General features: G+C 39.2%; 2 protein-coding genes across 19 annotated transcripts in view; one reads left to right on the top strand and one right to left on the bottom strand.

Annotated features, from left to right (window-relative positions):
- Nucleotides 1–24,371, bottom strand: part of LOC106085163 (antichymotrypsin-2) — a 112,238-nt gene extending 87,867 nt beyond the window's left edge. For all 18 annotated transcript variants that reach the window (XM_013249242.2, XM_059369552.1, XM_059369551.1 and 15 more), the window contains exon 1: nt 24,213–24,371. In XM_013249242.2, the coding sequence (XP_013104696.2) occupies nt 24,213–24,276 (64 nt within the window). In that variant the 5' untranslated portion in view covers nt 24,277–24,371. The remainder of the gene's footprint in view (nt 1–24,212) is intronic.
- LOC106085165 (serine protease inhibitor 42Dd) lies at nt 7,908–15,199 on the top strand. Its single transcript, XM_013249249.2, has 4 exons — nt 7,908–8,251; nt 13,810–14,726; nt 14,790–14,934; nt 15,002–15,199. Exons 1-4 carry the CDS (start codon nt 8,227–8,229, stop codon nt 15,124–15,126), a joined length of 1,212 nt encoding a protein of 403 aa, XP_013104703.2. The 5' UTR covers nt 7,908–8,226; the 3' UTR covers nt 15,127–15,199.
- Nucleotides 24,372–27,158: the final 2,787 nt, after the last annotated feature.

Below are 27,158 nucleotides of genomic sequence, written 5' to 3'. Positions count from 1 at the left end.
GATATAGGGAAAAGAGCTCGACAAATGCGATTTATGGTGGGGGAGGGTATATAAGATTCGGCCCGGGCGAACCCACCACCATAGGATAGGGGGTTTAGTCGTTCCGTTTGCAATACATTGGAATATCTATTTTCTACCCAACAAAGTATATATATTTCGGATCGTCGTAAAATTCCAAGGTTTAAAGATGTCCGTGTGTCTGTCCTTCCTTCAGTTGTAGTCATTCTAAAGCCTTTAAAAATTGAAATATCGAGCTGAAATTTGGCACAGCTACGTCTTTCTGCTGCACGCAGTTCTTGAACGGCCCAAATCGAACCATATATGGATATAACTGCCCAATAGACGCATCTGCCTATATGGGTCTGAAACCCATAAAAGCTGCATTTATAACCCGATTTCGTTGAAATTCGAAATAGTGAATTTTTGTAACCTAATTTTAGGTATATTTATTGATGATGCTATGTCTAATGCGCCTTCTTGAACCCATTAATCAATTTTAAATCTCCAATTCTTCATTTTACTTACACGATTGATATGACAAGAATACTGCGACAAATCTACCTTAAGCGAACCAAACTAATAGAAATATCAACAACAACAAAAAAATAACTAAACTTGTATATCACACAGACAGCCAAAAGCAAAAGCTTTGGAGCTCCTAACAAGTATAGAATTTTTTAATGACTAATTCAATTGAGTTATGATAACCAAAATAATAATACATTACGATAAGAACAAAAAAAAAAATAAAGAGAAGAAAACAAGTAAAAGAGTACTTCGTTCAGCCGGGCCGAATCTTTTATACCCTCCACCATGGATCGCATTTGTAAAGTTCTTTAAATGACTTTTTCGAATAGATAAACAACATTCATAGAAAAACACAATCTCCAAAATTTCAGGCAAATCGAGTAATAATTGCGCCCTAAAATTCAAACTGGGAGATCGGTTTTTAGGGCAGCTACTTCAGGTTGTATACCGATTAAGACCATACTTAGAATAGTTAATGGAAGTCATACCAAAACGACATATGAGAAATTTCAACCATTTTAGATAAGAAATGCTCCCTCTAGAGCCTCAAGAAGTCTATTCGGGAGATCGGTTTATATGGCGGCTAAATCAGGTTATGGACTGATATAGACTATACTTGGCACAAATGTTGGAAGTCCTACCAGAACACTTCATTCAAAATTTCAGCCAAATCGGATAAGAATTGCGCCCTCTTAAAGCCCAAGAAGTCGAGACCCAAGATCGGTTTATATGGCAGTTATATCAAAACATGGACCAATTTGGCCATTTAACAATCCCGACCGACCTACACCAATAAGAAGTATTTGGGCAAAATTTCAAGCGCCTAGCTTTACTCCTTCGAAAGTAAGCGTGCTTTCGACAGACGGACGGACGGACGGATATGGCTAGATCGACTTAAAATGTCATGACGATCAAGAATATATATACTTTATGGGGTCTTAGACGCATATTTCGAGTTGTAACAAACGGAATGACGAAATTAGTATACCACCCTTCCTTCGGTGGAGAGTATAAAAACTTACAAAGTCGACTAAAACGAAACCCTAAAGGCCAAAACAGAATGAGCCCTTCGAGCTTTGTTTTTGAGCTTTGCGTTGAAAAAATGCAACTCTGCTTACAAATGTCAAAAAGCGCAAAAGTTAAACAATTTTTATCGTGACGCCTAAAAACACTACTTTACGTATGGCAACACAGAATGACGTTCGATTTCAGTCACCAAAGTTGACAATTCTCCCGCTTTTGTGGGATTACTTTGCAGAGTTGCATTTTTCAATGCAATGCTCAAAGCGTTGCGCTTTGTTTTTGAGTGTCGCGTTGAAAAATGCAACTCTGCAAAGAAATTTCACAATTAACACACCACGTTTCCTCAACAAAACGATTTCGACATCTAGGACAAGGTCTAATTCTTAGGTGTGATCTAGGATAGGAAACTGAATTGGAAGTGTCACAGGAGCGTACTGAGAAGGCTCACAGATGTTGGGCACTATGTAGACGGACCGTAGGCTCGAAATGGGGCCTGAATCCTAGAATAGTCCACTGGCTCTACAGGAGCGTGATGAGACCAATACTTACTTACGCCTCAGTAGTTTGGTGGACTGCTATGGAGGAAAAAAGCAACATAAGGATCATACAATAGGTTCAGAGAACATGTTGTCTTGGCATTGGCGGAGCAATGAGGACCACACCCACTGAAGACTATTCTAGATATCCGACCCATTGACATACAAATTGTGAGGCAGCCACTGCGGCTATGAGACATAAGGCGATGGGAGCATGGATTGAGGATGGGAGCAGCTCATACCAGCGCGGTATAATCGAGGCGACGATAGGAAACCTGGAAGGAAGGGAAGAGGTTGCCGATCGGATACCTGAGATGAACCTTGAAGTCGAGTGCGAGGCACTGCTGCCATCGGCACAGTCTTGGTTTGATGGAACCCTAGTATTGTCATCTGGAAGATCATGTTACACGGATGGATCAAAGCTAGGTGACAGAGTGGGGGTTTACATTGAGAACCCAGGGACTGAAATCTGTTTTAGACTGCCTGACCATAATACGATCCTGCAGGCAGAGTTTCTGGCGACCACGGAATACGTGAAGTGGTGTGGTGCTAACGTGAGAACGTCGAGTGTGAACCAGCCTTGCAGTGTAAGAAGGAGATTAACGCCTTCTCTGAGGATGGCAAAATCCCCATTGTTTGGGTGCCTGGCCATAACGGAGTAAGGGGAAATGAAAGGGCAAACGATTTGACGGTTAAGGCCAGAGGACTGCCGTCAATAAACTTGGTTAACCCGAAGCCTTTCGGGTAGACGCAGTCCGAGTTAAGGGAGTGGGCGATGAATGCGTATGCAACATTGTGGAACATCGAAACGGTCAGTAGGACGGCGATAATCCCATAGGGGATCCAGATCATGGGAAGACGAGACTATTACTGAGAGGAAGCAAGAAGCAGGTCCGTATAGCTATTGGTATCATAACGGGACACATAGGACTACGAGCTCAATTATGTAAAATCGGTGCGGCAAGTGATAGCATGTGTAGGGTATGCGGGGAAGATGATGAGACGTTGGAGCATTTCCTTTGTCATTGCTCGGCTTTTGCGTCCAACAGATACCGGTACTTAGGTGGAGACACAATATCAGACATGAACCAACTTAGGGGAGTGGTATTGAAAACAATTAAGGATTTTGTAAGTAGCACGGAATTCCTCACTCAATATTTTCCTTTTTAGAGGTTACTTTCTAGTTTTTTGAGCGCACAACCCGCCGATTACTGGCTTAGGTGTATGTCCATAGTGGCATGGGGCGGATTAATATCTGCACCCTCTTTTCAACCTAACCTAACTTTGATGCCTTAAAACACTACTTTACGTACGGCAACACAGAATGACTCTCGATTTTTGTTGTCAGTGTTGAAAATTCTTTAACTTTTGGGCGTTGCTTTTGTGGCATTTGTTTGCAGAGTTGTAATTTTCAACGCAACGCTCAAAAACAAAGCACAACGCTTTCTGTTCTATTTTGGCCTTTATTCCGTTTTGGCCTTACCTGATACTTACTTTTGAACTCCTCTATTCGTTTTCAGCTAAGGGTCGAAGAAGTTCATATGTGAAAACGTTTTTATACCCACTACCGTAGGATAGGGGACATATTCATTTAGTCATTCCATTTGCAACACATCGAAATATCAATTTCCGACCCTTCAAAGTATATATTGGGCTGCCCAAAAAGTAATTGCGGATTTTTTAAAAGAAAGTAAATGCATTTTTAATAAAACTTAGAATGAACTTTAATCAAATATACTTTTTTTACACTTTTTTTCTAAAGCAAGCCAAAAGTAACAGCTGATAACTGACAGAAGAAAGAATGCAATTACAGAGTCACAAGCTGTGAAAAAATTTGTCAACGCAGACTATATGATATATTTCGGATCGTCGTAAAATTCTAGGACGATTTCACGATGTCCGTGTGTCTGTCCGTCTGTCCGTCCGTCTGTTGTAATCACTCTAGAGCCTTCAAAACTTGAGATATAGAACTGAAATTTAGCACGTCTTTTTGATGCACTCTGGTTAAATTCTCGAATGGACCAAATCGGACCATATTTGGATATAGCTGCTATATGGACCTAGCAGCCTATAAAGGGTCTAATGCCCATAAAAGCTTTATTTTTCATCCGATTTTGCTGAAATTTGAAAGAGTGAGTAGTTTAAGGCTTCCCGACAACCGACCCAAATATGGTTCAGATCGGACGATATTTAGATATAGCTACCATATGGACCGATCTTCCGATAAAGGGTCTGAAGATCATAAAAGCCTATAAAGGGTCTAATGCCCATAAAAGCTTTATTTTTCATCCGATTTTGCTGAAATTTGAAAGAGTGAGTAGTTTAAGGCTACCCGACAACCGACCCAAATATGGTTCAGATCGGACAATATTTAGATATAGCTACCATATGGACCGATCTTCCGATAAAGGGTCTGAAGACCATAAAAGCTTTATTTATTACCCGATTTCGCTGAAATTTGAAACAGTGGGTGGGTGTTAACCCTCCCGATATCTGACGTAGATATGGATTAGATCGGTGCATATATAGATATAGCTGTCATATAGAACGATCTCCCGATTAAGGGTCTGAAGCTCGTCAAAGCTTTATTTATTACATGATTTCGCTGAAATTAAAAACATTGGGCAATTTTAAGCCTCCCGACATCTGACCTAAATATGGTTCAGATCGGACTATATTTAGATATAGCTGTGATATAGACCGATCTCCCGATAAGGGGTCTGAAGGCCATAAAAGCTTTATTTATTACCCGATTTCGCTAAAATTAAAAACATTGGGTTATTATAAGCCTCACGACATCTGACCTTAATATGGTACGTATCGGACTATATTTAGATATAGCTGCCATATAGATCGATCTCCCGCTAAAGGGTCTGAAGGCCATAAAAACTTGATTTTTTAACCGATTTCGCAAAAATTTTAAACATTGAGTTATTTTTAGCCTCCTGACACTCGACCTAAATATGGTTCGATCGGACTATATTTAGATATAGCTGCCATATAGACCGATCTGCCGATAAGGGGACTGAGCTTATAAAAGCTTTATTTACTACCCGATTTCGCTGAAATTTGAAACAGTGAGTTTTTCTGAGCCTCACGATATCCGACCTTAATATGATTCAGAGCGGTTTATAATTGGATATATCTGCCAAAAAGACCAATATTTTGTTCTACAAAATTGAATAGTGACATATATATTAGACCACTCAATGTCCGTGCCGAAATTCACAGGATTGTGACGACATTGGGTTTCCTTATATATCCGAGGTGGTGGGTATCCAAAGTTCGGCCCGGCCTAACTTAATCCCTTTTTATACCCTCCACTATAGGATGGGGGTATACTAATTTCGTCATTCTGTTTGTAGCTACTCGAAATATTCGTCTGAGACCCCATAAAGTATATATATTCTTGATCGTCGTGACATTTTATGTCGATCTAGCCATGTCCGTCCGTCTGTCTGTCTGTCTGTCGAAAGCACGCTAACTTTCGAAGGAGTAAAACTAGCCGCTTGAAATTTTGCACAAAATACTTCCTATTAGTGTATGTCGGTTGGGATTGTAAATGGGCCAAATGGGTCCAAGTTTGTATATAGCTGCCATATAAACCGATCTTGGGTCTTGACTTTTGGAGCCTCTAGAGTGCGCAATTTTTATTCGATTGAAATGAAATTTTGCACGACGTGTTTTCTTACGATATCCAACAACTGTGCCAAGTATGGTTCAAATCGGTCCATAGCCTGATATAGCTGCCATATAAACCGATCTTGGGTCTTGACTTCTTGAACCTCTAGAGGTCGTAATTCTTATCCGATTTGACTGAAATTTTGCACGAAGTATTTAGTTATGATATTCAACAACTGTGCTAAGTATGGTTCAAATCGGTCCATATTTTGATGTAGCTGCCATATAAACCGATCATTAATCTTGACTTTTTGAGCCTCTAGAGGGCGCAACTCTCGTCCGATTTGACTGAAATTTTGCACGAAGTGTTTTGGTATCACTTCCAACAACTGTGTTAAGTACGGTTCAAATCGGTTCATAATCTGGTATAGCTGTCATATAAACCGATCTTGGATCTTAACTTCTTGAGCCCATAGAGCGCGCAATTCTCATCCTATTTGGTTGAAATTTTGCATGAAGTGTTTTGTTATGACTTCCAATAACTGTGTTTAGAATGGTTAAAATCGGTTCATAATCTGGTATAGCTGTCATATAAACCGATCTTGGAACTTGAATTCTTTAGCCTCTAGAGGGCGCAATTCTCATCCGATTTGGCTGAAATTTTGCATGAGGTGTTTTGTTATGACTTTCAATAACTGTGCTAAGTATGGCGCAAATCACTACATAACCTGATATAGCTGCCATATAAACCGATCTGGGATCTTGAATTCTTGAGCCTCTAGAGGGCGCAATTATCATCCGACTTGACTGAAATTTTGCACGAAGTATTTTGTTATGATATTCAACAACTGTGCTAAGTATGGTTCAAATCGGTCCATATTTTGATATAGCTATCGTATAAACCGACCATTGATCTTGACTTTTTGAGCCTCTAGAGGGCACAATTCCCGTCCGATTTGATTGAAATTTTGCGCGTAGTGTTTTGTTATCACTTTCAACAACTGTGTTTAGAATGGTTGAAATCAGTCCGTGTTTTGATAACGCTGCCATATAAACCGATCTGGGATCTTGACTTCTTGAGCCTCTAGAGGCCGCAATTCTCATCCGATTTGGCAGAAATTTTGTACAACAGCTTCTCTCATCACCTTCAACATACGTGTCTAATATGGTCCGAATCGATCAATAGCTTGATACAGCTCCCATATAAACCGAGCTCCCGATTTTACTTCTTGAGCCCCTACAAGGCACAATTCTTATCCGAATGAACTGAAATATTACACAATGACTTATACAATGTTCAGCATTCATTTGTGGTCCGAATCGGACTTTAACTTGATATAACTCCAATAGCATAACAGTTCTTAGTCAATATTCTTTGTTTGCCTAAAAGGAGATACCGCTCATATAATTCGACAAAAGCGATTCATGGTGGAGGGTATATAAGATTCGGCCCGGCCGAACTTAGCACGCTCTTGTTACTTCTTTTTTTTTTTTGTGAACATCCGTGGTGGAGGGTAGCCAATTGAAGGTTTTTAGTTATTACCTGATATATTTTCGTCACGTCGCAAACGAATTGTTGCATGTATAACAATAGCCTGCGGCAAACGATGGTGTGTAGAAAAATATTTAAGAGATAGCCGACATATACAATCTACAATAGAGTGGTGAATTTGAAAAACAACAACAAAATATATAGATAACACGATAGAACCACACAAGAGTTTCACTATGGTGCCGGCCGACAATTTGTTTTTTTGGCTACAGTCAAATGTCAATAGCCATTACAAGCGACAAGAACAATAAGCCTCCATAAAGTAGAAAGAAACAATAATATCAAAAATTTTTCTAAAAATCTAGTGAGTTAGCTGGGGAAATTCCCTTGATTTTTTTTTACGTTTTAACGGTGATAAAAACATTGAAGTGTCAAAATATCAAAACCAAAACTCTTATCTCTTCTTCGAATTTAGGGTCAAACCCATGCTATGCTTATAACTAAAAACAAATCTTTACAAAAAAAAAAATTGAGTGATTGTAGAGAGAGTGATTTGAAAGCCAAGTCTCAAACTCTCATAGGCGTCAATTATCATGTGCAGATGCTGTGAGCGCAGATATGGCACTTATCTCAAAAACAAGAGTGAACTACCGAATGTACTCACAAGTAATGAGTAACCTGGCTTGCACTACAAAAAATGTTCAGATTTAATAGTACTGTCATGCACATCGATCAGTCAGTCTAGCCAATATTGTTGAGAGCAAACCACCAAAGCAATTCAAACAGTGCGAGTCAAACTTAATCAAAATATCTAGCAGTGTGTCATTCAAATAATATCTTTTATTGAAAAAAAAAAACCACGAATATTTTAATTATGAATTTTCTATAAATAAGCAAATATTGATAATCGTAATTGAAAAATACCATCAAATAAAATTTATCTCAAAGCAACACACAAACCCACAAAATTTTAAATCAACGAAATAAAAATCTAAAACAAATAAGTAATAATAAAATAAAACAACAATGACGACATCACTCATTCGAGCAGGTGAATTGCCATTTATGTCCAAAAAAGAGTCATTATTCAAATTTGTTTTCAAGTGCTTGTGACTAGTCGTTTTATATGAGCGTAAAAAAAAACCTAACAAAAGAATAAACTTAGCACCTTTAACAAAATACTATAAATAAATATACGCATAATGAAAAAGAAGATGAACCTTTTTGGGATTCGCTATCGAGAGATCCAACACAATCCATCATTCCATAAAAGAATGAAATAAAATAAGTAAAAGCGTGCAAAATTCGGCCGGGCCGAATCTTATATATCCTCCACCATGGATCGCATTTGTCGAATTCTTTTCCCGGCATCTCCTCTTAGGCAAAACAAGAAGTGAAATATAGAGATCGATTTATATGGGAGCTGTATCAGGCTATAGACCGATTCAGCCCATAATGAACACATATGTTGATGGTCATGAGAGGATCCATCGTACAAATCGGATAACAATTGCGCCCCCTAGATGCTCAAGAAGTCAAGACCCAAGATCGGTTTATATGGCAGCTATATCAGGTTATGGACCAATTTGAACCATACTTGGCACAGTTGTTGGAAGTCACAGCAAAACACGTCGTGCAAAATTTCATTTCAATCGGATAAGAATTGCGCCCTCTAGAGGCTCAAGAAGTCAAGACCCACGATCGGGTTTATATAGCAGCTATATCAGGTTATGGACCGATTTGAACCATACTTGGCACAGTTGTTGGAGGTCATAGCGAAACACGTCGTGCAAAATTCCATTGCAATCGCATAAGAATTGCGCCCTCTAGAGGCTCAAGAAGTCAATACCCAAGATTGGTTTATATGGCAGCTATATCAGGTTATGGACCGATTTGAACCATACTTGGCACAGTTGTTGGAAGTCATAGCGAAACACGTGGTGCAAAATTCAATTCCAATCGGATAACAATTGCGCCCTCTAGAGGCTCAAGAAGTCAAGACCCACGATCGGTTTATATGGCAGCTATGTCAAAACATGGACCGCTATAGCCCGTTTACAATCCCAACCGACCTACACTAATAAGAAGTATTCGTGCAAAATTTCAACCCTATCAGACAAAAATTGCGGCTTCCAGGGCCTCAAAAAGTCAAATCGGGAGATCGGTTTATATGGCAGCTATATTTAAATCCGAACCGATATGGCCCGTTTGCTATCCCCAACGACCTACATCAATATTAAATATTTGTGCAAAATTTCAAGTAGCTAGCTTAATGCGTTCCACCGCTATTGTGATTTCGACACGCCCATGGACGGACATGGCTAGTTCGACTCAGAACGTCGAGACGATCAACTTTATGGGGGACGAATATTCCGAGGTGTTACAAACGGAATGACTAAATGAATATACCCCCTATCCTATGGTGGTGGGTATAAAAATACGTTGTTAAGAGCTTTAAAAGTCTTAACGTTTTTATGGCCATTAAATCCATAAATAATTCGTATCTGACTTATTTAGCCAATCTCAAAAACCTCAATGATTAAATTTGGGTGGATGATTCGTACTCAACTCCCTTTATTATACCCACCACCGAAGGATGGGGGTATATTCATCTTGTCATTCCGTTTGCAACACATCGAAATATCAATTTCCGACCCTATATAGTATATATATACTTGATCACCGTAAAAATCTAAGACGATCTAGACATGTCCGTCCGCCAGTCCGGCTGTCCGCCAATCCGGCTGTCCGCCCGTCCGTCTGTCCGCCCGTCTGTCCGTCCGTCTGTCTGTTAAAATCACGCTACTGTCTTTAAAAATAGAGATATTGAGCTGAAATTTTGCACAGATTCTTTTTTTTTCATAAGCAGGTTATGTTCGAAGATGGGCTGTATCGGACTATATCTTGATATAGCCCCCATGTAGACCGATCCTCCGATTTAGGGTCTTAGGCCTATAAAAGCCACATTTATTATCCGATTTAGCTGAAATTTGGGACAGTGACTTGTGCTAGGCCGGTCGATACCCTTCTTCAATTTGGCTCAGATTGGTCCAGATTTGGATATAGCTGCCATATAGACCGATCCTCCGATTTAGGGTCTCAGGCCCATAAAAGCCACATATATTGTCCGATTTTGCTGAAATTTGGTTTCGGTATGCATTGCCATCGAGGCGGCTTTTAACAATGGGTCCGCACATTGTTGAAAGCCCCCCACACTGATCCAATCCTTAGGCACACTGATCCAATCCTTAGACCAGTACCGGGTGCACCCAGTCCTTAGAGACTGAATAAACCATATGCCAAGGAACAGGTGGATAAATCAGGTGAAAATTAAGGGATCTAAGGGCTTTAAAAGCCAAATCCGGGGATTTATATGGGGGCTGTATCTGTTTATAGACTGATTCGGATCATACTTGACATGGATGTTGAAAGTTACAACTCAAGTCTTTGTTTCAAATTTTAGGCAAATCGGATGAAAATTGAGTCTTTTAAGGGCTCAAGAAGTCAAATCCGGATATCGGGTTATATGGGGGCTACATCTGTTGATAGACCAATTCGGATCATACTTGGCATGGATGTTGGAAGTTACAACTCAAGTCTTTGTTCAAATTTTAGCCAAATCGGATGAAAATTGAGTCTTTTAAGAGCTCAAGAAGTCAAATCCGGGTATCGGGTTATATTGGGGCTACTCATGTTGGAAATTATAACTCAAGTCTTTGTACCAAATTTATGCCAAATCAGGTGAAAATTAAGGCTTCTAGGAGCGTAAGAAATCAAATCCGGGGACCGGTTTATATTGGGGCTGTATCTGTTTATACCCTGATTCGGATCATACTTGGCATGGATGTTGGAAGTTATAACTCAAGTCTTTGTACCAAATTTATTTCAGATGAAAATTAAGGCTTCTAGGAGCGCAAGAAATCAAATCCGGGGACCGGTTTATATTGGGGCTGTATCTGTTTATACCCTGATTCGGATCATACTTGGCAAAGATGTTGAAAGTTACAGCTCGAGTCTTTGTACCAAATTTCAGCCAAATCGGATGAAATTTAAGGCTTCTAGGAGCGCAAGAAATTCGGTTTATGTGGGGGCTGTATCTGTTTATACCCTGATTCGGATCATACTTGGCATGGACGTTGGATATCATCACTCAATTCTTTGTTCCAAATTTTAGCCAAATCGGATGAAAATTGAGGCTTCTAGGGGCTCAAGAAGCCAAATCGGGGGATCAGTTTAAATGGAGGCTATATCCAAATCTGAACCGATATGGTCAATTTGCATTCCCCAATGAACTACACCAATATGAAGTATCTGTGCAAAATTTCAAGCGGCTAGCTTTACGCGTTCGACCGCTATCGTGATTTCAACAGACAGACGGACGGATCAACTTAGAATATCGAGACGATTCAGAATGTTTACATTTTATGGGGTCACAAATCAATATTTCAAGGTGCTACCCGCGGAATGACTAGATTAGTATAACCCCATCCTACGATGGTAGGTACAAAAATGCGACCTCTTGAAGTCACATTAGTATACCCCCATGCTATGGTGGTAGGTATAAATAAGTTCGGCCGGCCCGAATCTTATGTACCCTCCACCATGGGTCGCATTTTTCGATATCTTTGCGCGGTATCTCATTTTAGGTAAACAAAGAATAATGAATAAGAACTGTTATGCTATTGAAGCTATGGTTATAGTCCGATTCGGATGTAGAAGTCATTGTGTAATATTTCAGTCCATTCGGATAAAAATTGGGCCTTGTAGGGGTCAAGAGGAAAAATAGGGAGATCGGTTTTTATGGGAGTTGTATCGAGCTATCGATCGATTCAGACCATGTTCGAAACGTGCGTTGAAAGTCACCGGAGACGCCGTTGTACAAAAGTTCTGTCAAATCGGATGAGAATTACGCCCTCTAGAGGCTCTAGAAGTCAAGATCCAAGATCGGTTTATATGACACCTATACCAGATTATGAACCGATTTGAATCATACTTAGCAAATCGGATGAGAAGTCAAGATCCCAGATCGGTTTATGTGACAGCTATATCAGGTTATATACCGATTTGCGTCATACTTAATACAAATGCAAATTTTGCCCATGAACATTCCATTAAGGAACAGGGGCAAACTTCCTACATATCAATGAGTGCAGTCCGATTCAAGTTTTAAGCTCAATGATAAGGGGCCTCCTTCTTATACCCGAGTCTGAACGGCGTGCCGCAGTGCGACACCTCTTTGGAGAGAAGTTTTTCATGGCATACTACCTCACAAATGTTGCCAGCATTATGAGGGGAAAACTACCGCTGACAATTTTTCCTGATGGTCTCGCCAGGATTCGAACCCATGCGTTCAGCGTCATAGGCGGACATGCTAACCTCTGCGCTACGGTGGCCTCCGATACTTAATACAGTTGTTGGAAACCATAACAAAAACCTCATACAAAACTTCAGTCAAATAGGACGAGAATTGCGCCCTCTAGCTGCTCAAGAAGTCAAGATCCAAGATCGGTTTAAATGGCAGCTTTACCAGGTAATGAACCGATTTGAACCATACTAGGCACAGTTGTTGGAAGTGATACCAAAGCACCACGTCCAAAATTTCAGTCAAATCGGACGAGAATTGCGCCCTCTTAAGGCTCAAGACGTCAAGACCCAATAGCAGTTTATATGGCAGCTATATCAAAACATGGACCGATTTGACCCAATTACAATCCCAACCGACCTACTTTAATAAAATGTATTTGTGCGAAATTTCAAGCGGCTAGCTTTACTCTTTCGAAAGTTAAGGTGCTTCGACAGACAGGCGGACGGACAGAGGGACGGATCGAAGTCAAAACAGAAGTTTTTGTGCCAAATTTCAGCCAAATCAGATGAAAAATTAAGCCCCTAGCGGCTCAAGATGTCAAAATCGGGGATCGATTTATATCGGGCCTATTTCCAAATCTGAACCAATATGACCCATTTACAATCCCCAACAACTTAGGCCAATGAGAAGTATCTCTTCAAAATTTCGAGCGGCTAGATTTACGCGTTTGCCCGCTATCGGGATATCCACAGACGGATAGATGGACGGACGAATATGGCTAGATCGACTTAGAATGTCAAGACTATCAAAAATTTAAGTACTTGATGGGGTCGCAGATCAATATTTTGGGTGTGGCAAACGGGTTGACAATTTGAGTACACCCAATTCCATGCTAGGTGGTGGGTATAAAAATTAATGGTGTGCTTTTCGATCGATTTCTTGAACGATATTTTAAGGTGTTACAAATTGGATGTCAATATTGTAATACCTTCCATCGTAGACACCACGTCTATAACAACTGGCAAGCGATTTCAAAATAACGGAAACATTGCCAAAGAGTCCACTTAGAAATTCGTCTTTGTCTTATATCGATAAATATTGAAACACTTATCCTAGGTGATGGAAGTTAACATTAATTTTCCATATCAGAAACGTTTAACCTACGATGACTCCCTTTGTTTTCCACTTGAATGAAAAGTAATTAACTCAAATATCAAGTAATTGTGGGAAAACAATCACCGTTTACTTACTTTTGTCTATTTGTTTTATGAGCTTTCGATAACAAAGCCTTTTGTATTCCGCAGTTCTTACATTGGGACTTATCTCATCTACTCTTCACTGCACAATGGCTGGAACAATTGCACCATCGACAAGGGCTAGCCGCAATCTTTTTGCGGCAGATCTCTTTGGAGTTATAAGTCTAAAACAGTTATACGAAAATGTGGTCTATTCTCCGGCTTCCATACAAACCTGCTTGGCTTTGGCCTCTTTAGGTGCTGAAGCTGAGACAGCCAAGGAATTGCGCCAAGTTTTGTACCTCGGTGAGGGTGAAAAACGACAGGTAGCTGAGAATTATGGAGATTTCTTAAGGGTTGTTTTCAAAAATCCCAAAGCAAATGGTCCCATATTGAAAATGGCAAATCGTCTGTATGTAAATCAAAATCTGAAAATCAATGATGACTTCAATAAAATCGCCAATGAATTCTTTGATGCCAAAGCTGAGAATGTAAATTTCGAAAATGCCCGCGATGCCGTGAACAACATTAACAGCTGGGTGGAACAACAAACGGAGCATAAAATCAAAAATCTGCTAACACCTCAGTCGGTGGATGGTGACACCAGTTCTGTTTTGGTTAATGCCATTTACTTCAAAGCCAAATGGAGGAACCCCTTCAGTGTGACCTCCACCGCCAAGAACAATTTCAAAATTAACTCCAAGCAACAAGTGCAGGTCGATATGATGTATCAGGATGACAAATTTAAGTATGCCGATTTGCCCGAATACAATGCAAAAGCTTTGGAGATGCCTTATGAGAATTCTGATTTGTCAATGCTCCTCATCTTGCCCAACGAAGTAGAGGGTTTGGCTCAATTGGAAAGTCAGCTGAAGGGTAAAGATTTAAATGAGATTGCCTCGAAATTGACGCAAGCCGATGTGGATGTATTTCTGCCCAAATTCCGCATTGAATTTGACATTGATTTAAAGGAACCCTTGAAAAAGGTACGGAACATTATTTAGACTTCAGAGAAGTCAAAAGAGTTCATAATTTGTTATATTTTTCAGATGGGATTAACAACCATGTTCTCAAATTCAGCAAACTTCAGAGGCCTATTTGCTGATGGCTCCGTTGCGCAAAAGATCTCAGATGTCAAACATAAGGCCTTTTTAGATGTCAATGAAGCTGGCTCCGAGGCAGCAGCAGCTACATGTAAAATTTTTAATTTAATTGGAAAATTCATTTTTTTATTAATTTTTCATTTAATAATTTTTTTCAGATCTCAAAATCGTTCCCATGAGCTTGAATATGGATCAAAAGAATTTCCGTGCTGATCATCCCTTTGTCTTTGCCATTCGGAGTCCCACAGCTGTTTACTTTGCTGGGCATTTGGCAAAATTTTAATAAGACATTTCAAATATTTCCCACACTCTTTAGATACTAAGGGGCGTACTTATAAATATGAAAAGAAAGAAAAGAGTTTTTGTTTGCTTTTCAAATTAGGATTAGGGATTAGGACAACGAACTTAAATCGGGTGCTTGATATAATGTGTATGCCAGCTATCTCCAAATATAGACCGATCTGAACCATATGAAAAAAGGAATGCCGAAGAGCCAAATACAGCCCACTGTGTCAAATTTCAGTGAAATCGAGTAATAAACTTTTTTTTTATTGTCCCAAGAACTTAACTGGAATATCGGTATATATGGTAGCTATATACAAATATATCCCGATCTTAACCATACTCGGTAAGGATGTCGAAGGGCCTAATAGAATTCATTGTGCTAAATTTCAGCTAAATCGGTTAATAAATTCACCTTTTATGGGTCCGAAACCTTAAATCGGGAGATCGGTATATATGACAGCTATATCCAAATCTGGACCGATTCGGACCCTTTTGAACATGAACGTCGTGGAGCCTAACACAACTCACTATACCAAATTTGTAAGAAATCGGAAAATAAATTCGACTTTTATGGACCCAAGACCTATAATCGCGATATCGGTATATATGGTAGGTATATCCAAATCCAAACCGATCTGGGCCCAAATAAACTAGGATGTCGAGGTGCCAATCTTAACTCACTAACCCAAATTTCAGCGAAATCTGACAATAAATGCGGCTTTTATGGGCCCAAGACTGTAAATTGAGAGATCGGTCTATACGGCAGCTATATCTAAATCTGAACCGATCCAGATCAAATTAAACAAGGATGTCAAATGTCCTAACACAACTCACTTTCCTACATTTTAGCGAAATTGGACAACAAATGCACCTTTTATGGGCCTAAACCTTAAATCGAGAGATCGGTCTTAATGACAGCTATATCCAAATCTGGACTGATCTCGGTGAAATTACACAATTATGTCGAAGGGCCTAACATACCTCAGTGTCCCAAATTTAAGCGAAATCGGACAATAAATTCGGCTTTTATGGGCCTAAAACCTTAAATCGGGAGATCGGTATATATGGCAGCTATATCCAAATCTGAACCGATTAGGGCCATATTAAACAGGGACATCGTGGAGCCTAACACAGCTCGTTATATCAAATTTCTGAGAAATTGATCAATAAATGCGTCTTTTATGGATCCAAAATCCTTAATCGGGAGATCGGTCTATATGGTAGGTATATCCAAATCTGAACTGATCTGGGCCAAATTAAGCTAGGATGTCGAGGTGCCAATCTTAACTTAATGTCCCAAATTTCAGCGAAAACGGACAATAAATGTGGCTTTTATGGGCCCAAGACTATAAATCGAGAGATCGGTCTATATGGCAGCTATATCTAAATCTGAACCGATCCAGATCAAATTAAACAAGAATGTTGATGGGCCTAACATAACTCTCTTTCCTGCATTTCAGCGAAATTGGACAATAAATGCATCTTTTATGGGCCTAAAACCTTAAATCGAGAGATCGGTCCACATGACAGCTTTATCTAAATTTGGACTTATCTCGGTCAAATTACACAATTATGTCGAAGGGCCTAACATACCTCAGTGTCCTTAATTTTAACGAAATTGGACAATAAATGCACCTTTTATGGGACTAAAACTTCAAATCTAATGATCGATTCTGATTCTATATAGCCATATCCGTCCGTCGGTCGAAATTTTGCACAGGTACTTCTAGTTGATGTAGGTCGTTGATGATTACAAATGGGCCATATCGGTTCAGATTTAGATATTGCACCCATATAAACCGATCTTCCGATTTGACTTCTTGAGCCCCTGGAAGCCGCAATTTTTGTCCGACTTGGCTGAAGTTTTGCAAGTAGTCTTCTGTTGTGACTTTCTACAACTGTCCAAAGTACGGTTTAAATCGGTTTAAAACCTTATATAGCACCCAAATAAATCGATCTGCCGATTTGACTTCTTCAGCCCTTGCAAGCCGCAATTGTTGTCCAATTAGGCTTAAATTTGGAAGCGGTGTTCTGTTATGACTTTCTACAACTGTGCCAAGTACGGTTCATATCGGTTTATAACCTGATATAGCTTCCATATAAACCGATCTCCCGAGTTTACTTCTTGAGTCCTTACAAGCCGCAATTTTGTCCAATTTAGCTTAAATTTTGCATGCGGTGGTCTATTACGACTTTCAACTACTGTGCCATATCAGTCTATAACCTGATATAGCTCTAATGTTAACCAGTCTCTCGATCATCGTTGTTCGCTTTAGTTGTTGCTGGTTTGACACAAGTTTAGTATGTAGTATAAAATTATGCCCTTCAACTAAATTTTGTTTGTATAAATTTTTAGCAGAATCCATGGTGGTTGGCCACCTCGGCATTTCGAAAAATTGTTCGGGCTGCCAAATATTGTGGTCAGATTTTCAAAATTCTCTTTTTGCTGGGTAGTGGTCATAGAAATCCGCTTGAGCGTACATTATATTTGTTCTGCATTGTGGTGGCCGGTGTTTTACGAATAAATGCTTCGATATTGTCATCCAATGCGTCAATTGAAGCGGGCTTGTCTGTATAGACATGAGCTTTAACATAGCCCCACAAAAAATATTGAGTTGCCCAAAAATTGCGGATTTTTCATATAGTCGGCGTTGACAAATTTTTTCACAGCTTGTGACTCTGTAATTGCATTCTTTCTTCTGTCAGTTATCAGCTGTTACTGTTAGCTTGCTTTAGAAAAAAAGTGTAAAAAAAGTAAAATTTGATTAAAGTTCATTCTAAGTTTAATTAAAAATGCATTTACTTTCTTTTAAAAAATCCGCAATTACTTTTTGGGCAACCCAATAGTATGAAGACGTTAAATCGCACGATGTAGGCGGCCATTTGACCGGTCCCGAACGTGAAATAAAATGTTACTCGTGCCGTGTGGCATGTGTCACCGACTTGATGAAACCACATGTCAAGCTCTTGGACACAGTTCCGTTGCGATTCGCATCATCTTTGAAGAAGGGCGGTCCAATGATGCCTCCAGCCCATAAACCGCACTAAACTGTGACTTTTTCTGGATGCACTGGTAGCTCTTGCAATGCCTATGGCTGATCTTCACTCCAAAATCGACATATCTGCTTGTTTACGTACCCATTGAGCCAAAAGTGAGCTTCACCGCTCAATGGAAGAAGCGCGCGATGAACCTTCTTAACAGAGCACGCATTTTGATAATAAAATTAAATGATTTGCAAGCATTGTTCGTTTGTAAGACGATTCATGGTTAAATTATAGACCAAACTGAAGTTGTTTGACAGTGCATGAGCAGTTTAAACAAGTCTTGCCAAAAAAGATAATAGCTAAAAAATCACCCTTTATTTTGTATATTGGAAACATTTTAGTATTAACATTATAACAAGTAATAGTGTGCTAAGTTCGGCCGGGCCGAATCTTACATATCCTCCACCATGGATAGCATTTGTCGAGTTCTTTGCGCGGTATCTCATTTTAGGCAAACAAAGAATAATGAATAAGAACTGTTATGCTATTGGATATATATCAAGTTATAGTCCGATTCGGGCCATAAATGAATTGAATGCTGAACATTGTAGAAGTAATTGTGTAATATTTCAGTCCATTCGGATGAAAATGGCGCCTTGTAGGGGCTCAAGAAGAAAAATCGAGAGATCGGCTTATATGGGAGCTGTATGAAGCTATAGATCGATTCAGACCATCGTCCAAATCGGATAAGAATTGCGCTCTTTAAAGGTTGAAGAAGTCAAGACCCAAGATCGGTTTATATGGCAACTTTATTAGGCTATGAACCGATTTGAACCATACTTAGCACAGTTATTGAAAGTGATACCAAAACACCACGTGCAAAATTTCAGTCAAAACGGACGAGAATTGCGACAAGGCCCAAGATCGGTTTATATGGCAGCTATATCAAAGCATGGGCTGATTTGGCCCATTTGCAATCCCAACCGACCTACACTAATAAAAAGTATTTGTGCAAATGTTCAAGCTCTTAGCTTTACGCTTTCGAAAATTAGCGTGCTTCCGACAGACAGAAGGACATGGCTAGATCGACTTAAAATGTAAGAGAACATTTAGAATAAGCGTGCAGAGGTAGGGAGCTCCGAAAAATGTTTGTTCAATTTAAAATCGCACGTGCTATTCTTAACTCTTACGCTTTTTTTTATTTTTTTTTATTTGCTAAAGAACTTGAAAAATACCGTGTCAATATAAATGCTTTAAATCATAAGTGTACGAAATTCTATCGAATCGGACAAAGACGCTGAGGGTCTGACGTTAAAGGCATAACCGGTTTTTACAGACATTAAAAATTCCCCCTGTGAACGAAGTTAGACATTTTTGCTGGTTGCATGTGCTTCTGCATCTCTATGCGGTGATTTCACGATGTAAGGCGATTTGTATAAGAAACAATATGGCAACTATTTACGACAAAGTAATTTAAGAGAAATAATTGGCAAACAGAGAGAGAGAGAGAATAACAGTATTCAAGAGTTTATAAAATAAAGTTGATTTGCTTTCTTGCTTGTTTAATGTTGAAGCCCACAGATGGGAGTTCGCAAAAGATTTCCTTCGATTACATTTGGTACAATTGCTTACAATTTTAATAAAATCACATTTATGAACTCCGAGAAAAATTTATTTCAAATTAAAATGACTTATTGTTTTTTTAAAATGTTTGTTTTTTTGATATTTGATTATTTCCGATATGGTGTCAGTACTGCCAACCTTTAAGTACAAAGCATTTAACGGGAAGGGTGCTTTATTTATCCATAAACTAGAGAATCCGCTAGACTGGTAAATAAAACAACCCAATTGTGACTCTTAATTATATCAAACATGGTGTGTAGATATAAATATGTATATTCAATCAACTCACAATGAGTCGAAAGCAGTTCATAAACAAGGTGCAGTTTTATGACACACATGTCTAGTATGAAATATCGATACAAATATATATATAAATACATGTGCATACCAATATATAATACTTATTTTGGCTTGGTGCCGAGAAATACCGACTGAACTGATTTGGATATCTTTATCCATACAATCCTATAAGGTTTAAAGAAAGCATATGTATAAGAGAAAATTATTGCTGGGAAAATGTCTAGCGATGTATTTGAAATATTTTTTATATAAAAAATATAATATTGGGTTGCCCAAAAAGTACTTGCGGATTTTTTATATAGTCGGCGTTCACAAATTTTTTCACAGCTTTTGACTCTGTAATTGCATTCTTTCTTCTGTCAGTTATCAGCTGTTACTTTTAGCTTGCTTTAAAAAAAAAAGTGTAAAAAAGTATATTTGATTAAAGGTCATTCTAAGTTTAATTAAAAATGCTTTTACTTTCTTTTAAAAAACCCGCAATTACTTTTTGGGCAACTTAATATATACATAAGCAAGGGACAAATTTTATAACCCCCACCACGGATCGAATTTGTCGAGTTCTATGCGCGGAATCTCTGTTTAGGCTAACAAAGAATATTGAATAAGAACTGTTGTGCTATTGGAGCTAGTTATAGTCCGATTCGGACCATAAATGAATGCTGAACATTGAAGAAGTCATTGTGTAATATTTCAGTTCATTCGGATAGGAATTGGGTAATGTAGGGGCTCAAGAAGCAAAATCGGGAGATCGGTTTATATGGGAGCTGTATCAAGCTATTGATCGATTCAGATCACATTAGACACGTATGGTTAAGATCATGAGAGAAGCCATTGTACAAAATTTCAGCCAAATCAGATAAGAATTGCGCCCTCTAGAGGCTCAAGAAGTCAAGATCCCAGATCGGTTTATATGGCAGCTATATCATGTTATGTACCGATTTGCGCCATACTTAGCATAGTTATTGGAAGTCATAACAAAACAGATCAGGCAAATCAAATGAGAATTGCGCGCTCTTTTGGCTCAAGAAGTCAAGATCCAAGATCGGTTTATATGACAGCTATACCAGATTATGAAACGATTTGAATCATACTTAAGACAGTTATTGGAAGTTATACCAAAACACCACGTGCAAATCAGTCAAATCGGACGAGAATTGCGTCATCTAAAGGCTTAAGAAGTCGAGATCCAAGATCGGTTTATATGGCAGCTATATCAAAACATTGACCTATTTGGCCCATTAACAATCCCAACCGACCTACACTGCTGAAAAGTATTTGTGCAGAATTACAAAAAACATTGGGAAAGAGGCCCGCACACTCTATAACAGATAACGTCGTAACAGAGAGGAAGTTTATTGGAATGTGTTCTACACATCCAAAAATGTGCTGCCTGGAAGATTGGGGAGAAAATGCAACGTTAGGTTAATACAACAGGTTCTTAGAACCTCTAATTTTGGCATAGGCGGAGCGATGAGAACCACACCCACCAGGACATTGGAGATTATTCGAGATATCTGACCTATAGATATACAGATGAGCAGGCGACAGATAGAGGATAGGAGCAGGTCATACCATCGCTGTAAAATTGAGGCGACGATAGGAAACCTGGAAGGAATGGAAGAGGTTTTCGATTCGTTACTCAAGATGACACTTGACGCCGAGCGCGAGGCACTGCTCCCAACGAAGTCTTGGATTGACGAAATTCTCGTATTGGTTGCCGGGCCATAGCGGAATAAGGGAAATGAAAAAGCAGACGATTTGGTAGTGAAGCGCCAGAGGACTGCCGTCAATAAACTTGGTTAACTCGAAGCTTCTCAGGTCGACCCTGTCGGTGTTAAGGTCATGTGCGATGAACGCTTTAACACTGTAGAATTGAAAAGAAGTAAAAAGAGGTGAGTATGGCTTTCGGTATCATAACGGGACACAGGACTACGAACTCACTTATGCAAAGTAGCTGCGGAACGTAATAGCATGTGGAGGGCTTGTGGGGAATTGTTCGGCTTTCGCTGCTAACAGACACCGGCACTTAGGCCACCGGATTGACCCGAGGGAGTCCTTCATGTTTTTTTTTGCTGCTCCAAATCTAAAATTTTTTGAACTTTAGAAGTGCACGCCAACATTTTTTTTAATTGCTTTTAATTTCATTCCTTTCTTCTTATAAAAACAACAGAAAAGGCGTTAAGTTCGGCCGGGCCGGGCATAATTTATGCCTCCAAATTTATCGAAAAGTCCGATTTGGACCAAATTCGAAGCGAATAGTGAGAGGTTTAATAAGTACAAGTTATTGTTCAAATATAGGCCAATCTGAACCATATACGACCCGGATGTCGAAAGCCTAATATAAGACAATATGCTTTTTATAGGGCCAAGACTTTAAATCGAGAGATCGGTCTATATGGCAGCTATATCCAAATCTAAACCGATTTGGGTCAAAATGAAGAGGGCTGTCGAAGGGCATAACACAACACACTGTCACAAATTTCGGCGAAATCGGACAATAAATGCGCCTTTTATGGGCCCAAAACCTTAAATCGAGAGATCGGTCTATATGGCAGCTATAACCAAATCTAGACCGATCTGGCCAAAATTGCAGAAAGTTGCCGAAAAGTCTAACGCAACTCACTGTCCCAAATTTCGGCGAAATCGGATAATAAATGCGTCTTTTATGGGCCCAAGACCTTAAGTCGAGAGATAGCTCTATATGGCAGGGATATCCAAATCAAGACCGATCTGGGCCAAATTGAAATGGGATGTCGACTGGCCTAACACAACTCACTGTCCCAAATTTCAGAAAAATCGGATCATAAATGTGGCTTTTATGGGTCTAAGAACCTAAATCGGCGGATCAGTCTATATGGGGGCTACATCAAGACATAGTCCGATACAGCCCATCTTCGAAATTAACCTGCTTGTGGACAAAAAATGAATCTGTGCAAAGTTTCAGCTCACTATCTATTTTTAAAGACTGTAGCTAGTTTTCAACAGACAGACGGACGGACATGGCTAGATCTTCTTAGATTTTTACGCTGATCAATAATATATATACTTTATAGGGTCGGGAATGGATATTTCGATGTGTTGCAAACGGAACGATAAAATGAATATACCCCAATACTTCGGTGGTGGGTATATAAAGTGTTTGCGGAAAAATACCATTTTAGCAACTGGATTGGCACTTCAGTGGAAAGTTGCCATCCGTAATGGAAATTGGTCAACTGACAACGCAATTGAACTAAGGTTACCATCCATAATCGACCCATAAGAATACGTATCAATACGTCAATATGTAGCATCAACGCGGAAAGAACATTTTAGTTTTGTGCACCTCTGCTGTGAACCAACCTCCAATAGAAGTACAAGGTTAGGGTTGGTATTCTATTCCGCTTTCGAAATAGCCGCTGAAATTTTTGTTTCGCGAACAAAATTTGACAGCAACTAAATGTTTTTGTTTCCATACCCATACCCAGTGCACTTATCTATATACTTTTGCTCAAGTCAATAAAGAAAAATAAACCGTTGAAACCAATAAAACACACAAAAGTGATGCCGGCAATAGTTTCAAGTGTTGCCACAATAATGTTTTTTTTGGCATTTTCCTCATTATAAACAGAGTACTACTTTTCCATCAATTTTTGGTCAAAATTTCGCCGACGTGTTTTTATAGAGTTTGATAGCATTCCGCATGAAAAGCTGAACAGAATACTCAGCTTTATGCTTGGCCTGTTATTAAACATCTGTTTTTGAAATTAAGTATTCCCAGCTCTGTCCTCCAGTTGCCGGCACTTTTCATAGCGTTTTATTTATAAACACGAATAGGCATATTTGAATGACTTGTTGGCAGAGTGTACACATCTATGTGTTTATATGTATGCAAGTGTGTACATATTAAATTCTCTCACACAAACTGGTTTGTGTTCACTTCGATGGACAGACGGGCTAACCACAAACAGAAAACATGCACAAGAGAAGAAGAACAACAAAAATTACATATTCCTATGATTAAGTGGGGTTCTTTTTGTAGATAATGGGATGATATCATTGTATTTGCTTTCTTATTCACAACTCGCATTATCCAAATGCTACGTATTTGACAAACAATTTGTATTTCATCCATAGATATTTTAGAATATGTCGTTATATACACTTAAAATTTTTTTTTAAAACTGATGAGCTCACCAATAATTAGGGGGCGTCTGGTGGGAAGAGTTGTTGTTTGTTTAAAATTTACAGCTGATTTCATCCGGCGAATAGTAAAGCGGCAGGCGTATAAAACAAATGGTAAATATAATACACGCACTCCAAGAGCTAAACAACACAACTGAGTTGCATTGAATGCGCCTTGGTTGTTATATGATAAAGAAGAAGATATATTTTTCAATATGTATTCACAATACTAATGCTCTGCAATGTTTTGTGTGTTTCTCTTAAACTCGTTGCTCTTTAATATTTGCCGTGTTTTATTTACTCAATATGGTGTCATAGTTTGAATGACAAAACTAAAAGAGGAAGAACGCAACATATTTATTCAATGAGTAACCGTTTGGGAATGCAAAAGTTGCTTAGGATTTTAGAGAAATAACATACCTAAATGAACTCCGGGAAACATCTCATCTCAGATAATGTGGTAGGTGCCGAGGAAACCGTTATGCAAAAATTTTGGCAATATTGGTCAATAAATGCGCTTTCAGTGATCCTAGAAGTGAAAATCGGAGGATATACATATATGACCGCTATATCTAAATCTGGGCCGAATTCTATCAAATTTACTAGTAATGTGTAGTGTCATAAGAAAGTACTTCCTGCCAAACTTCGAGAGAATCGGTTAAAAATTAGCACTTTAGTGGAATATTCCTCGAAATCTGACGAACATATATATGGGAGCTATACCTTAATCTGAACCGATTTCGAGCAAACTTCTCAGATACTGTGGCAGTCGTCGAGGAAAGCATTTTACAAAATTTTGGCAAAATGGGTCAATAAATGCGCTTGCAGTGGCTCTTAAAATGAAAATCGAGCGATATATATATATGACAGCTTTATATAAATCTGAACCGATTTCTATGAAATTCACCGGAAATGTCGAGATAAGGAAAACCTTCCTGCCAAATTTCGAGAGAATCGGTAAACAAATGAGCACTTTATTGCAATATTTCTCAAAATCGGACCAACATATATATGGGAGCTATATCTAAATCTGAAGCGATTTCCATGAAATTTTTCCTTGTGTTATGGCAGCTATAGCATAGTTCGTCACCGTTTGGTGTGGAAGTGACGCCATTCCCAGTCCATTGCACTTCCTGTAAGGCGGCAATATCTGCCTTGTACTTCTCTAATACATCCGCCAACGCGTATACTGCACCTTCTCTATAAAGAGTGCGGACATTCCAGGTGCAGATCCGCAAATCATGGTAATTTTTTCGTTTGCGTGGGTCGTCAACATGGGGGGGATTTGTTTTTACCATTCCTTTGTTTCACATAGTCAGTTTTCCGGGGGCGGGTTACTGGCCCAGCGCCCCAACCGCATAGCTTTTGTGGGATTGCACATGTATCCCTCGTTGTGGCGAGCCACTTGCTTCAAGATCCGACGCTCGCCGCCCCTAACCTGGAAACAGACGCTGATGTTGACCATTGGTTATTTGAAGGCGCCAATAACTCGCCTTGGCATCTCGAGTATCACTAGCACTCAGTATTTAATTAAGAGCCAGTGCCACCTAACTCCTCACTGAGACTCTTCTCTCGAAAATCGCTGGCTGCCCGCGGCCGCATTTGTCGAGTTATTTTCCCCGCATCTCTTCTTAGACAAAAAGGAGGATATAAGAAAAGATTTGCTCTGCTATTTGAGCGATATCAAGATATGGTCCGGTTTGGGTCACAATTTAACTATATGTTCGAGACCTGTGTAAAATGTCAGCCAATTAGAATAAGAATTGGGAACTTTGGGGTCTCAAGAAGTAAAATAGAGAGATCGATTTATATGGGAGCTGTATAGGGCTATAGACCGATTCAGATCATAATAAACACGTATGTTGATGGTCATGAGTGGATCCGTCGTACAAAATTTCAGCCAAATCGGATAATAGTTGCGCCCTCTAGAGGCTCAAGAAGTCAAGACCCCAAGATCGGTTTATATGACAGCTATATCAGGTTATGGACCGATTTGAACCAAACTTGGCACAGTCGTTGGATATCATAACAAAACACGTCGTGCAAAATTTCATTCCAATCGGATAAGAATTGCGCGCTCTAGAGGCTCAAGAAGTCAAGACCCAAGATCGGTTTATATGGCAGCTATATCAAAACATGGACCGCTATAGCCCGTTTACAACACCAACCGACCTACACTAATAAGAAGTATTTGTGCAAAATTTCAACCGGCTAGCATTACTCCTCCGGAAGTTAGTGTGCTTTCGACAGATGGACGGACGGACCGACATGGCTAGATCGACATAAAATGTCGCGACGATCCAGACTATATGTACTTTATGGGGTCTCAGACGAATATTTCGAGTAGTTACAAACAGAATGATGAAATTTGTATACCCCCCATCCTATGGTGGAGGGTATAAAAATTATGTTTTTATCATTTAATCTCAATAAAACGTAAATTTTTAACAATTTAAAGCGGTATGCCCATTTATATGGCCACCACTGTACATTTGATTCAAAGTTAGATACTTTCACGTAATCTTATATATAAAAATCAATTTGTGTTTGTTTGTAGGTTTGTTTGTTTGTTTGTATGTTTGTGTGTTCCTTATAGACTCAGAAACGGCTGAACCGATTTTCTTGAAATTTTCACAGAAGGTGCATAATGACCCCGTGGTGAAAATAAGGTACTACATTTTTTGATATCTGAAGAGAGGCGGACCCTCCCCCTTAACCTTATTTTCAAAAAACGCCAGATCTCGGAGATGGGTTGTGCGATTTAAGCGAAATTTTGTGTGTTCTCATATAGTACCCTAAAAATAAAAATTTGGATGGTGTACCTAGAGGGGCCGCCCCACCCTAAAACCTACCAAACTTATATTTACACCAATCACGACAATATGGAACTCAAATGAAAGGTATTTAGGATAAGAAAACGTATCTGATATCCATTTGTCGAACCAAGTGCTAGGGGGA

The sequence above is a fragment of the Stomoxys calcitrans genome, chromosome 5 (genome assembly GCF_963082655.1).
Source record: "Stomoxys calcitrans chromosome 5, idStoCalc2.1, whole genome shotgun sequence".
Taxonomy (NCBI): domain Eukaryota; kingdom Metazoa; phylum Arthropoda; class Insecta; order Diptera; family Muscidae; genus Stomoxys; species Stomoxys calcitrans.
Note: the sequence above shows the minus strand (reverse complement) of the source record. Positions and strands in the feature narration are given on the sequence as shown.

Coding starts and splice junctions, on each gene's coding strand:
- LOC106085165 (XM_013249249.2), top strand. CDS start 8,227: ATGACGACATCACTCATTCGAGCAG. Junction 14,727..14,789: donor TAAAGGAACCCTTGAAAAAG/GTACGGAACATT, acceptor TATATTTTTCAG/ATGGGATTAACAACCATGTT. Junction 14,935..15,001: donor CGAGGCAGCAGCAGCTACAT/GTAAAATTTTTA, acceptor AATTTTTTTCAG/ATCTCAAAATCGTTCCCATG.